General features: G+C 57.5%; 1 protein-coding gene across 1 annotated transcript; it reads left to right on the top strand.

Annotated features, from left to right (window-relative positions):
- Nucleotides 1-385: 385 nt before the first annotated feature.
- On the top strand, nucleotides 386-1635 carry LOC125548183. Its single transcript, XM_048711855.1, has one exon. It carries the CDS (start codon nucleotides 465-467, stop codon nucleotides 1434-1436), a length of 972 nt encoding a protein of 323 aa, XP_048567812.1. The 5' UTR covers nucleotides 386-464; the 3' UTR covers nucleotides 1437-1635.
- The last annotated feature ends 11915 nt before the right edge of the window (nucleotides 1636-13550 follow it).

The following is a 13550-nucleotide window of genomic DNA, read 5'->3' as shown; positions in this document are numbered from 1 at the left end:
CTTTTTATATATTGTCCCTGATCTTATAGATTTTTATTTACTTTTTCTTGAAATTTTGAAAAAAAAATCCAACGTGGCATGCTGGTTGGACCCGTTGACTAGTCAAAACTGGTCACCCCAGGTCAAAACCGGTCAACAGGGAGGGGAGGGTTGAATCCTGACCGGTTTTGAGACTTGAGGGTTGTAATTTAGACGGTATTAAAGTTCAGGATTGTAAATTAGACTAGGAAAGGGTTGAAATATGCACTTCTCTCTTTCCTGACACGCGAGAAATAGAAACAAGCTCCAACGGCTGAGCATGTGACTGAGACTTTTTTTTGAGAGAGAGACTGAGACTTGGCAAAGCCGTTTCTTCAACCGAACCACCTGGGTCCATTCTGCGTGATTTATCCTCCAGGGCGAAATTAGCGCACCCATTTACGACCGAGCCTTTTCACCTCTGCTAGGGTAAGGTCCAGGTGGCCATGGAGGACGGCCGCCGCCGCCGCCGCCGCCGCCGCCGCAAGAGTGCCCAGAGGGAAACCGCGCCGGCAACCAAGATCGATGCCCTCACGGACGATTTTCTCGAGCTCGTGTTCCTGCGCCTCCCCTTGCATCGCCACCTCGTCTACGCAGCGTGCACGTGCCGGCGCTGGCGCCGCGTGATCGCGGGCGACGTCGGACGCTTCCTTCTCCGGTTCATCTCGCTCCGCGGCCTGTCGCCCGCCCACTTCTCCGGCCACTACCGCGTCGACGAGCGCCACCGGCACCCGCGTCCGCCCGGCGGCAACCCCGTCTTCGTCCCCTCCTCCTCGCGGTGGGTGGCCGCCGCCGTCGCGCGGAACCTCGCGCTCGACTTCCTCCCGCGGCCGGGACTGGCGGGCCGCTGCTGGGAGCTCGCCGACTTCTGGGACGGTCTCCTGCTCTTGCTGCTCCTGGACAAGGAGACAACATGGTCGCCGGCGTATGCCCTGGTCGTCTGCGATCCCCTGACGGGGAGCTACAGCACCGTCCCGCTCTCGGCGTGGTTCCAGGGCTGCGGTTGCCTGGGCGCCTTCCTCCTCCACGGCGAGGACGCGGGCGCGCGCATCAGCCTGTCCAACTTCAGGGTGACGTGCGCGGTCTATCGCCCTGGGGACGGCGTCGCCAGGGCCTGCGCGTTCTCGTCCGCCGGCGGCGGCCGCTGGACCTCCGGCGCCGCTCGTAGCAGCATGGCAGTCTACGGCGACCAGTTCGGGAGCGGCAGGGGTCTGGGCCCCTTCCACTTCGCAGGGAGCACCTACGGGTTCGCCTACTGGACGGTGGGAGACGGCATCCTTCTCGCTCTGGACAAGAAGGCCGCCGAGTTCTCCTCCTCCGTCGGGCTCGACGAGACGAAGTACGCCGCGCTCGAGGACAAGCGGCACACCGCCGAGTACGCCTACCAGAGCCCGTGGTTCCGAGCATGCTTATCCTAGCTGCCACGCCGTCGTTCAGGGTTCTGAATAATTCCTTAATTTGCCGTTTGTTGTGATGATCCTAGAGCATCATAGAGTATGTGTTTGTGTGAGCTTCTCGATGACCGCTTGTAGGCAAAGTGGCAAACACTTTTAGATGTTCTATTGCCGTGCATTCATAGTTTGTTTATTTACAACTTCAGTTCGTTGGATTGTTTGGTTATTGTTCTGGGCATGAATCTCGCCTTCAGTTTACTTTCATAAAGGTGAAATTGTTTGTTTTGGAGAAGGTCTTCTTCACAAAATTGTCTAGCTTAAACATAGGAAAAATTATGATTGTTCCACTATCCAGCTCCGAAATGTGAAGGTTGCAACAAAATTTTCCAAAATTTTAGTGCCCCACCAAACCGTGCGAAGAAATTGAGCATGGGCCAGTGAAGTGAAAGACGTTAGCGCTTGTTGTCATCTACTCAGCCCTCTAAGCCATCTCCTTTGACGCCGTTCTTCGCTGAGGGGCCCACCATTTGGCCACGTAGTCAACAATGAATAGTAAGCCCAGTAACGGCATTGCTGAGCAGCAAATTTGCTCCTGCACACCATTTGACCACGTAGTCAACAATGAATATTAAGCCCAGTAACGGCATTGCTGAGCAGCAAATTTGCTCCTGCATGGCTGCATTCGTTCTCGGACAGAGGATCAGTCTACGGACATGAATACGAAAACAGGGCCGGCCCTGAGGGGGGGGCAGGAGGGGCGGCCGCCCCGGGCCCCCGAAATCCAGGGGCCCCCTCCCGGCCTGTGCGTAGGTAGGCAAAGGCCCAAGCCACATGCAGACGGGAACGACGCAGCGTTGTCCTCGTTTTCCTTCTTCCAGCCCATGGTGTATATGCTTCTACATTAGAACAGGCATGCATGAGGCACGAATCAATCAGGAAACCCTAAAAACCGAATCAATCAGGATCCATCAGCTTGGAGACACAACCAGGGAGCTTTGATCGAGGATGAGGTCCAGTCGTCCAGATTGCAATGAATATGGCTGCACACGGGATGGGGCGTCTGCGCACCGGCGCTGGATGTCACCTATGGATGTGGGCGGTTGCCGGCCGGCCGGCCGATGTATATTCCACAAGTATCGTTAACCATTATGTTTCTGCAGTTTGATACTTTGTTCTTGTGGTCTAAATCTCAAAGAGATCAAGAACGAAAGTGATGTTTTGGATAATGATTCTGACGACTAATTTTCAGATGAACTATGCAATGACGGAATAAATTAGAAAATTAGGTCCTGATTTATTAAGTTTTAGACGAACTATCACAATACTTCTGCTTTGATTTTTGAAGATATGAAAGAATATTTTTCATATCATTTATATTGATTTTTTCATGATTCTAAATTAAGTTTTCAGGTATTGTTATTTATAATATCAATCCTACAATTAGTTCGTCTAAGGACTACTGTGCATATCGAACGCAAACATCATCACAGTGAACACGGCTTTGCCTTTCGAAACTATGTCTTGTGATAGACATTTAGACACACACACACACACCTTTACTTCCTCCATAGGTCATCATATAAAATTTTGGGTTACTCGTGAGTGAACCTGGGCATCCTCCGGGACGCCTAGTCCGGGCCGGGCTATGCAAAGCCCGACCTCAAAATCCTAAGCCTGAGCCCAGCCCGACCTGGCCCAAATGTCGGGCTTTCAAGCACCTTTTTTATAAAATAATGAACTTTGGGATATTAAAATGATATATTATACCGATATTTCTAATAAAATAATGATATATGCCATGTTCGGGCTTTTAGGCCGGGCTTCGGGCAGAAAAGCTGAGCCCGAGCCTGGCCTGGTTGTTGGGCTTTCGGGCCGGGCTGTCCACTCCCGGGTTTATTCGCGAGATCGTAATGACACAAAATCCAAAGTGTTTACAAAACTGAATATTATTGTAATGATGATCCAAAAGGGGGCCCCGAGTTTTAGTTTCGCCCCGGGCCCCTAAATTCTCAGGATCGGCCCTGTACGGAAACCGGCCATCCAATGCTACCGTGTACAATTCAAAAACTGTTTAAACAAACTGGACTATATTCATACAAACCGGATGAAATTCATACATTTCAGACATATTTTAACTAAAAATTATACCGGACTAAGGTAAAACTAGTCTATGGCCGACCCCGGTGGATATCCATTCCCACGACACAGATACCTTTGACTAGTCTACAACCGACCGCAGAGGATCTCCATTGTCTTTCCTGTGTCCGGCAGCCCACTCATCGGATTACCGTGAGACCCGGAGGTATATGTTTCAGTGCAAAGGGTGTCGTGGGAGTAAGTTTGACAATAGAATAGGGGGTACGTAGGAGGAGGCAAGATCCTAGCTACAACAAGGTTGTGCACGCAAGGTTTACGAGTTCAGACCCTTCTCGGAGGAAATAACAGCCCTACGTCTCGGTACCCGGAGGCTTGGCCGACTGGATTATGCGTGAGAGGAGGGGGGTGGCTTAAAGCATCTCCAACAGCCGCGCCAAAAGGCGCGCGCGCGGTAAACTGAGTTTTTAGCGCGCGCGGGACGTTTCGGCGCGCTCCAGCGGTGGCGGGAAGCTAGCGCGTGCGGGAATCGTTTGCGCGTGCGTGGAAAAAGGCGGCAGCTCGCGCGCTATTTTTGGCGCACCGCTTCCAACGCGCCTTTAAATTGCGGCGCTCGCCACGCGCCTATTCCACACTCTCTCTTCCTCTTCCGCTGCCACGCGTGCCCCCCCCCACTTCCTTGTTGCTTCCTCGCCGCTCCAGCGCCCCACCACCGACGCGCCACCATGCTGCCGCGCCGCCGAGGAACGTCGGGCTACCGCGGCGTCCACCAGTGCCCCAACGGTCGTACTACGCCGAGATCCGGTCCGACGACGTCCAGCTCGGCCTCGGCACCTTCCGGACTGCGCACGAGGCCGCCCGCGCGTACGACGCGGCGGCGTGGCGCCTAGACAGGCCGCGCGCGCAGATGAACTTCCAGGACATCCACTCGCGACAGCAGGCGCATGACGTCACCCCTCCGCCTCGTCTTATCACGGACCAGGACCGTGCGGAGCACGCTCGGCTGCAGCGCCGCCTCCTCATCGTCGAGGAGGACGAGCGGGCCATGGCGGAGTGGCGCCGGTGCCACCCGGAGGACGTCGCCGATGAGCAAGCCTACTGGACAAAGCAGACGGAAAAGCGTCGCAAGGAACGGTTGGACAGGCGTCGGCGAAAGGCCCTGGCGTTATCGCAGTGCGATATCGTTGAAAATGGTGGGCAGTCGATCTTTACGGATAATGATCCTTGTTGGGACGACATGTGACTTGATATCTCGGACCAGACGAGCGAGGATGACGATGATGATGATGACGATTGGGAGTAGGTTGTAGTTTTATCTAGTTGCACTATCTAGTAGTTTTTTATGTCGTTGCACCGTAGTTATGTATCTATGCTTTGGAACTATGTATCGTTTATCTATGAATGTAAAATATCTATTGGAAAAGGCACAAGGATTTTTTCTATGTGCCTGCGATAACGCGTGCTGCATTTTAGCGCGACTGCTGGAGCGGCGCGCGCGCTGCATTTTGGCGCGGCTGTTGGAGCCAGCACTGCCGGCCGCGCAAAACCAGGCGAAGGGCACGTGACGCGTAGCGCGGCTGTTGGAGATGCTCTTATATAGAGTGCGACAGAATCCCAACCATCCTACGTTACACAGGGTTCAATGTACATTAAGACAGGGCGTTACTAGTAACGCCAATTATAAAGAGCTATAAATGATCTTTAAGACTACAGACTGAACGCCTGACCGTTGCCATCCTGGGTGACTTTAGGCCTTCTGTATTCCGAGTGGTTTCTTGTATGGTCGAGTGACTTCATCTTGGTCGAATGGAATTGGGGTTTCTGAGTAAGGTTGGAGGTTGAGTGGATTGCACTCCTTGGTGAACTCAGTCAGTTTTTTCTGTTGTATCTTGAATGTCTTTGGCTCTAGGGCAGTGTCCTTGGGTAAGGCATCTAGGTCAGGCCTATGACCCTACCCTAGGTACATGTCATTGTCATTATCCCCCGAATGGATTGAGGTCCGAGTAAAGAAAGAGCTGAAGTAGATTCTGACCCAATTCTCTCCTGCGGAGGTATCTCATCTGAGTCTGTGAATCATGCTAAAGCTTCGATCTTTTTTCAGTTGCCTCGATCGATTCAGTGGTCGTCGAGTGAACTCAACTGATAATCTTCGAGTGTTGATATGGTACAAAATCTTTGGCGCGATTGGTTACTCTATGGTCTCCGGATCTCATGGGATTCGAAATTTCGGGGAAGCGCGCGGGACAGAGCGCGCCGTAGTAAACGGAGTGGATAGATGAGGATGCCTCGATCTTCGTGCCACCTTTTCCGCCACGTATCGGGCGAGCGCCTGCTGCGGGATATGATTAGATCGCTCAGGCCCACTTGTCAGCCACTCGGAAGTGGCCTCATAAATAGCGTCTGGGCCGAGGCGAAGCACAGTGCGCCCCAATCGTCCCCTTCTTCCCTTGCTTCAACACTGCGCTCTTCACCATCTTCGTCGTCTCCGTTCGCCCGCAAGCACTCTGTCGCCATGGGAAAGGACAAGACAGCGGACCTAGAGCGCAAGAAGGCGGCGGCGGTGAAGGGCAAGAAGACGAGTCGGGGGTCATCGTCGAGGTCCGGTCTGCTGCCTGGTTGGATCCAGGGGGACTGGATCCGCTCCACGATCTAGAAGGAGGAGTTGGAGGACCTGGCCAGTGGAGGCATGATTGCCCATGGGTCTTGGAGGTTGCCGGGGAACGAGACCGAGCCTCGGGCATGGGAGGGTGAGTGTGTCCTCCTTGCCACTCATGTCGACCGCGGTTTCAGTCTACCTCCACATCCTTTTTTGGGGGTTTCTTGAACTTTTTTGGTGCTCAACTTCATCACTTCTCCCCCAACACAATCACATATCCCGCCGCCAACATCTCTCTGTGTGAAAACTTCTTGGGCTGTCGACCGCATTGGGGTTTGTTCAAGCAAATCTTTACTTGCCGCTCTCAGTCTGTGAAGAAGGAAAATCCGAATGAAGAAAAGATGCACGTGATCCAGATGTGCGGGGGTTTAGGGATTCAGACAAGGGGTAGGAGTACTTTTCTAGCCATGACCCTTCCCGACTCAATTAGAGGGTGGCAGTCGACCTGGTTCTACTGCTTAGACGTTCCGACTCCCGGTCAGTCGACCGGTCTTCCCCCCTTCACCATGGACCGAGTCCGCCAACTATCGGGGGTTTGGTGCGACATATGCCAAAGGATGGCTAATCATGATGGGGGCTACTAGGACGTCGCCAGTGCTAGGAAACAGGATGAGGCAAAGACATGCACGCGGGCGAATCTTACCCAAGTTTGGGGCTCTCCTAGGAGATAACACCCCTAGTCCTGCTCTGTGGGGTATCCGCATGATCACTAAGGCACTAGTGAGTACAATGGTGCTCCTTGAGCTGTATGCTGGAGGTAGAGGAAAGCAGGGCTAGCTTTCTCCTCTCTCTATGTGTGTGTCTAGGTCTAACAGGTTGGGAACCCTTTGCATGGGTGCCCTGGGGGGTTTATATAGTCCTACCCCCAGTGGTACAATGGTAACCTGGCCGAGTGTAGGACCCGGCTGTCAGTGTCTCCTGTCGCCGGCTCCTTCGCCGGACGCTGGGGCCCGCCGCCTGGTGGGCCCTGCCGGCTGGTCTGGTACGGAGCCGACAGGCCGCCTCCGCCGCTTGTGGGTCTGGCCGGCTGCTTCTTACTGTAGCCGTAATGCTAATGACGCGTGCTTGGTCGGGAGGGGGGGAGATCACTGTAGCCACACAGTGTCTCGTCTGATTAATGGCGCGTGGACTCCGAGGGAAGAGTGGGCCGCCTGCTAGAGGCCGGCCTCCCTCTGGTCCGACTGGTCAGGTGCTGCCACCCTCTAGGCTCTCGCTGCCTGGTAGGGCCCGCCGCCTGCAGGCCGTACCGACAGGCCGTCGTGGGAAAAGGGTTCCCCCTGACAGGGGTGACGTCAAGGGCGGGATGGCAACAGTGTCGCACCGTGCGGAGATCTCGGCCGGTACGGGACACCGTGGTCGCACCCTGCCCTGGATATGGGGGTGATGGGCTACACTGTTGCCACATCCTGTCTTGTCTTCTTTATGGGGGAACAGACTTTGAGGGCGCCGTGGGCCGCCTGCCAGGAGCCGGCCTCCCTTGGGGGCTTGGGAGTCGACCCGTCTTGGGGGCCGTCTTCTGGTGCTTGGCCGTCCTCTAGTAGCCGGCCGCTTGAGCTAGCCGGCCACCAAAAGGCGGCACTTCGTCCTTGACGCTTGAGGGGTGCAGCCGGCCCGATGTCTTGAAATGCTCAGGGACTCGGGTTAGGCTACCCGTAGCCCATTACTCCGACAGTAGTCCCCGAAGCTGGTGAAGCGTCGCGGCTGAAAAGTCGAGGTGCCTCAGCAGTTTCCTTCTCCGAGTGCTGTTGCTGAATGCTTCATCCGTCTTCTGGTATGCCGCCTGCTAGGAGTCGGACATTATCGGGGGTTGGGTGCGACATATGCCAAGGGATGGCTTATCATGGTGGGAGCGAGTAGAACGTCGCCGGTGCCCGGAAGCGGGATGAGGCGTAGACACGAACGCCGGCGTACTTTACCTAGGTTCGGGGCTCTCCTAGGAGAAAACACCCCTAGTCCTGCTCTGTGGGGTCTTCACATGATCACTAAGGCACAAGTGAATACAAAGGCACTCCTTGAGCTGTATGCTAGAGGTGGGAGAAGGCAGGTCTAGTTCTAACAGGTTCCAACCCTTTGCATGGGTGCCCTGGGGGGGGTTATATAGGCCTACCCCCGGCTGTCAGTCTCTTCGGTCACCGGCTTCTCCGCCGACTACTGGGGCCCGCCACCTGGTTGGGTACGGGGCCGACAGGCCGTCCCCGCCGCTCTCGGGTCTTGTCGGCTGCTGATCATTGTAGCCGTGACTCTAATGATGCAGGCCTGGTCAGGGGATCGTGGCTGCAGCTCCTGCCGCCTGGTGGGCGGTTATTGTAGCCTCTCCGTGTCTCATCTGGTTAATGGCGCGTGGGACCCGAGAAAAGGGCAGGCCGTCTGCTGGGGGCCGACCTCCCTTGGGTCTGACTGGTGAGGCTCTGGCCGTCTTCCGGGCTCTCGCCGACTGGTGGGGCCCGTCGTCCTTGGGCCATACCGACAGGCCGTCGTGGGAGCAGGACTCCGCCTGCCTGTGATGAGGTCAGGGATGGCATGGCAAAAGTGCTACGCACGGCGGGGATCTCCGCCGTACGGCACACTATGACCACGCCAGCCCCTGGAAAAGGGGAGGGCATGGGCTACACTGTAGCCATTCCCTGTCCCGTCCCCCTTGAAGAGGGCACGGGCTTTGCTGGTGTAGTGGGCCGACTCCTCGGGGTTGACTTCTCTAGAAGCCGCCGAGTAGGAGTCGGCTCATCTTGGCCTTGCCTCTAGGACTCGGCCGTATACGAGCAGCCGGCTGTTCCTCTAGCCGTCCCCCAGAAGACAACTCTTCACCTTGGCATCTTGAGGGGCGCAGTCTGCCCCGATGTCTTGGAAGGTTATGGACCTCGGGTTAGCCTACCCGTGGCCCATTACTCCGACAGTAGTCCCCGAAGCTGGTGAGGCGCCGCGGATGATTAGCCGAGGAGCCTCAGCAGTTTCTTTCTCCGAGTGCTTGAGGTGGAACCTTGTTCGACTTCTGCCGGGCCGACTGGTAGGAGTCGGACTCGCCAATCTGACTTGTCCAAAAATTTTGAATGCCTCTGCGGGATCAAGGTGGCGTGCTCGCTAGGCTTCTAGGCTGCCGCCCGCTTCGGGCCTGTCACGTGGCGACGAGCGGCCGAGCCTGTATGCCCACCCACGCACGCGACGAGACGCACCTGCAGGCGGGGCCCGCCACTACCACGCCTTGGCATGCGGGCGGATCCGTTGCGGCCGCGGTGGGCTATCAGTCTCTTCGGTCGCCGGCTTCTCCGCCGACTACTGGGGCCGCCGCCTGGTGGGCCCCGCCGCCTGGTTGGGTATGGGGCCGACAGGCCATCCCCGCCGCTCCCGGGTCTTGTCGGCTGCTGATCACTGTAGTCGTGACTCTAATGACACAGGCTTGGTTAGGGGATCATGGCTGCAGCTCCTGCCGCCTGGTGGGCGGTTACTGTAGTCTCTCCGTGTCTCGTCTGGTTAATGGCGCGTGGGACCCGAGGAAAGGGCGGGTCGTCTGCTGGGGGCCGACCTCCCTTGGGTCCGACTGGTGAGGCTCTGGCCATCTTCCGGGCTCTCGCTGACTGGTGGGCCCGTCGTCCTTGGGCCGTACCGACAGGCCATCGTGGGAGCAGGACTCCACCTGCCTGTGATGAGGTCAGGGATGGCATGGCAACAGTGCTGTGCACAGTGGAGATCTCCACCGTATGGCGCACTGTGAGCACGCCAGCCCCTGGAAAAGGGGAGGGGATGGGCTACACTACAACCATTCCCTGCCCCGTCCCCCTTGAAGAGGGCACGGGCTTTGTTGGTGTAGTGGGCCGACTCCTCGAGGCCGACTTATCTAGAAGCCGCCGAGTAGGAGTCGGCTCGTCTTGGCCTTGCCTCTAGGACTCGGCCATATACGGGCAACCGGCTGTTCCTCCAACCGGCCCCCAGAAGACAACTCTTCACCTTGGCATCTTGGGGGGCACAGTCTGCCCAATGTCTTGAAAGGTTATGGACCTCGGGTTAGCCTAGCCATGGCCCATTACTCCGACAGCCATGACCAGGCAGACTTGTCTCGTGACTTTGAAATGTCAAGGTGGGAATCAGGTGGCGTGCCTTCTAAGCCTCTAGCCTGCCGCCCGTTGCGAGCACGCCACGCGACGCCAGCTAGCCGGGCTAGCCTGCCAGCCCATCCACGCGATGGGACGGGACAGCAGGTCGAGCCCGCTACAACCGGGCCTCGGCGCGTGGACGGATCCGCTTTGGCCGATGCAGACCATTGTGATTCCGTGCGGAGTTACTGCATGCAGTAACTCGTGCAATAATCGTGAGGACGTGGGGTCGTGGGCGCAGTTGATCCCATGATTCCACGCCCCGCCCCGTCGGCTTCGCATCCTAGGGGCTATAAGTAGGGGGGAAGGGGAGCGGCGGAGCACGCACGCCCTCCTCCCCTTTGCCATTTTCGACCTTCTCCTCCTCTCGCTGCCGCCGCACTTCTGCGCCCTGCCGAAGCGCTACCGCAGTTCATCACCGTCAGCCACCTCCGCGTCAAGCCTCTTGCTCTGCCGCGGTCCTTGCCTCTGGCGCCGTGCCATTTCCCCGTCGAGCTCGGATTCCATGATGCGTGAGAAGGGAGGGGACTGGGATGGCACGGTTGTGATCGACCACCACCTCGCCTTCCTTCGCGCCACACGGCGGCTGCCCGGCGCGGGCTACGTCAAGGTGCGCGTGCCGCCGGTGGAGGAGATCTCACCAGTGCCGCAGGGAGGCGAGCGGGTTATCTTCCGCTTGCACTTCCTCCGCGGCTTCGGCCTACCGGCGAGCGGATTCTTCCTGTCCTTCCTCAACTTCTTCCATCTTCAGCTGCATCATCTGACGCCCAACACCATGGCGCTGTTGTCCGCCTTCGTCACGATGTGCGAGGGCTATCTTGGCATCCTCCCCACCATCGAGTTGTGGGGAAGCGTTCTTCTACACCAAACTGGGCACCTCCGCCAGGGAGAAGGCGGCCCAGTGCGGTGCCTTTGTCACGGTGCACCGTCCGTCCGTGAAGAATGCCTTCCCCGCCATCAAGCTGTCACAGTTGGTCAAACTATGGCAGAAATCGTATTTTTATGTGGAGAATGTCGACCCCGCCCTCGACTTCATCAACTTGCCGCCCTATGAAGCCGGCCCTCCGGCCGAAACCTCGGGCCAACTGGGGATACAAGCCGAAGCCCTTGTTAGCTGACGCCACCGCCGCCATCAACCGGCTCCGGGTGCTGACGAACGCGGCAGGCCTCAAGGCGTCTAACCTGCTGGTCGCCTTCGTCGAGCGCCGGCTTCTCCCGCTCCAAGGCCGACCTCATCTGATCTGTTGGAAGAGCGGACACCGGGACCCGTGCCGGACGTGCACGAGGGACATGCCGACTGCCAAGGTCGCCCGCATGGTGAACGAGATCTCCGACCTCAAGCTATCGGAAGGGTCTTGGCGGTTCGGCATGCGGCCATACTCCCGGGCCAACCCGCCGCCTACTGTAAGTTCTTCAACTCTTTCCTTTTTTAGTATTTCTCTTGGTTTTGGTCTTAACATCTTGAATAGTCGGTCCTTTGAACACAGATCTTCATGTCTCCGGCGAGGGCCGCCATCGTAGGGCAGGGTGGAGACTACCTGCCGGACTAGGTGGCGAGCGATGTGGACGACCCCGACTTGGGGGTGGCCGCCCTGGAGGATTACGCCATAGGTGGCGGTGATGGAGCGGGCGCCTCCGAAGACGTAGGAGGCATCCAGACCTGGCCCGATGATGATGAAGATGAGGACGAGCCACGCCATACGCGAGGCGCCGGCAGGGTGGACGTGGGCCCTTCCGCCGAGCCAGCTGCTCAAGGGGGCATGCGCAAGCGCAAACAAGGCGCCGCCTTGTTTGGCAGCGCGCCGAAAAAGACCAAGAACCTGACCGTCGCGACCAAGCAGAAGAGAAGGCCGCCGCGAAGGCGACCAAGTTTCAGAAGCTTCCGAAAGTGCCTCTATGGTGTCGGCGTAAGTGTCTTTTCCTTGTGCCATCCTTTATTGTTGATTTTATCTGAGCTTTTCTGCTTTATTTCCTTGGCTTAGGGCTCCGCTCTCTCTTGAGAAGTCGGCCGCCGCCTTCGTCATCGGGTCGGGGGAGACTTCTACCACCACCCGGCGAATCGACCCTGCAGCCGACCTCCGGGAGGCGCAGGAACGAAACGCGCGGGAGGTGCGCGAGGAGCAGGAAGCCGCCCGCAGGGAGCAGGTGGAGGTGGACAAGGCGGAGGCCGCCGCGTTGAAGAAGATGGCAGAGGCTGATGCCGCAGCAAAGAAGCTGGCTGAAGAAGCCGTGTACCGTCAGGCGCCGTTGTTCGTCGTCCCCCTGAACTCCATGCTGCCGCCACCAGAGTTCACGGTGCCGACTGGGGGAGCTGATGTCGAACAACCGGTCATGGAGAGGGGAGTCGGCGATGTCGCCATGCCAGAGGTAGCCGTGCCTTCGCCGCCGCCGTCTGACAAAGCAAGGGAAAAGCAGCCAGCCGCCCCGCTGGCACCGCCAGCCGGAAACAAGGTGGTGATGGGCCCAACTCCTGAGGCCCGCACACCATCGTGCCACCGAGGCGCGAAGGCGACTTCGGCGCCATGACTGCTGGAAGCCGGTTCTGTGAGCTCTTCAGCCCCGGATGCCGAAGCAACCAGCGCCGCTCCCGCTGAATGGGTGCGTGGAGGCGGAATGGGCGCTTTAAATCAAGCGATCCTGGACGTCCAGGCTAAACTCCCAGCTGAGTCCACCGCTCTTCAACAGTGCAATAGAGCATTCCTGGATTCGCGAGCGGCCATTTGGTTATATTTCTTACTTCTTCGTCTTTGATTCTTGTATTTCTCTGTGGGGGCGCACCAGCGCATCCACTGGGTGTAGCCCCCGAGTTTTGGACCGGCTGCTGAGCAGGCAGCCCGGAACTTTAATTGGCAAGCTCCGAGTGCTAACTTTTTTTGCTATCTCCATCGTAGTACTATCATAACCTTCACGCGATCACCATCAACTCTAACGTCTGAGATCTGGACCAACGGATCGCCGACTTGTCAGAAAGCCGGAGTAAGTCCCTGTTTTCTTTCTCTGCGGGGGCGTGATAGCACACCCGCGGGCTGTAGTCCCCGAGATTCGGGCCGACTCTGAGCAGTTGGGCCGGATCTCCCTGGCAACTATACTTCTTCTTTGTTGGTCATTGACATCTTTTTCTTTATCGGCTCTTAAAGAGGCCAATGCCGCCTTGCAACGGCAGCTGGGTGAAGCCAACACTGTGTTGCGTGCCAAGGAGGCAGAGTGCAATGAGCTGGCCCAGGAGCGTGACCGACTGGCCACGCAACTGGCGGAGCAAGCGGAGCTTCTCCAGAAGGCCCGGAAGGAGGTGGAAGTGAA

The sequence above is a fragment of the Triticum urartu genome, chromosome 3 (assembly GCF_003073215.2).
Source record: "Triticum urartu cultivar G1812 chromosome 3, Tu2.1, whole genome shotgun sequence".
NCBI lineage: Eukaryota > Viridiplantae > Streptophyta > Magnoliopsida > Poales > Poaceae > Triticum > Triticum urartu.
Note: the sequence above shows the minus strand (reverse complement) of the source record. Positions and strands in the feature narration are given on the sequence as shown.

What these genes read in the sequence shown, in the direction of transcription:
- LOC125548183 (XM_048711855.1), top strand. Translation starts at nt 465, where the DNA reads ATGGAGGACGGCCGCCGCCGCCGCCGCCGCCGCCGCCGCAAGAGTGCC.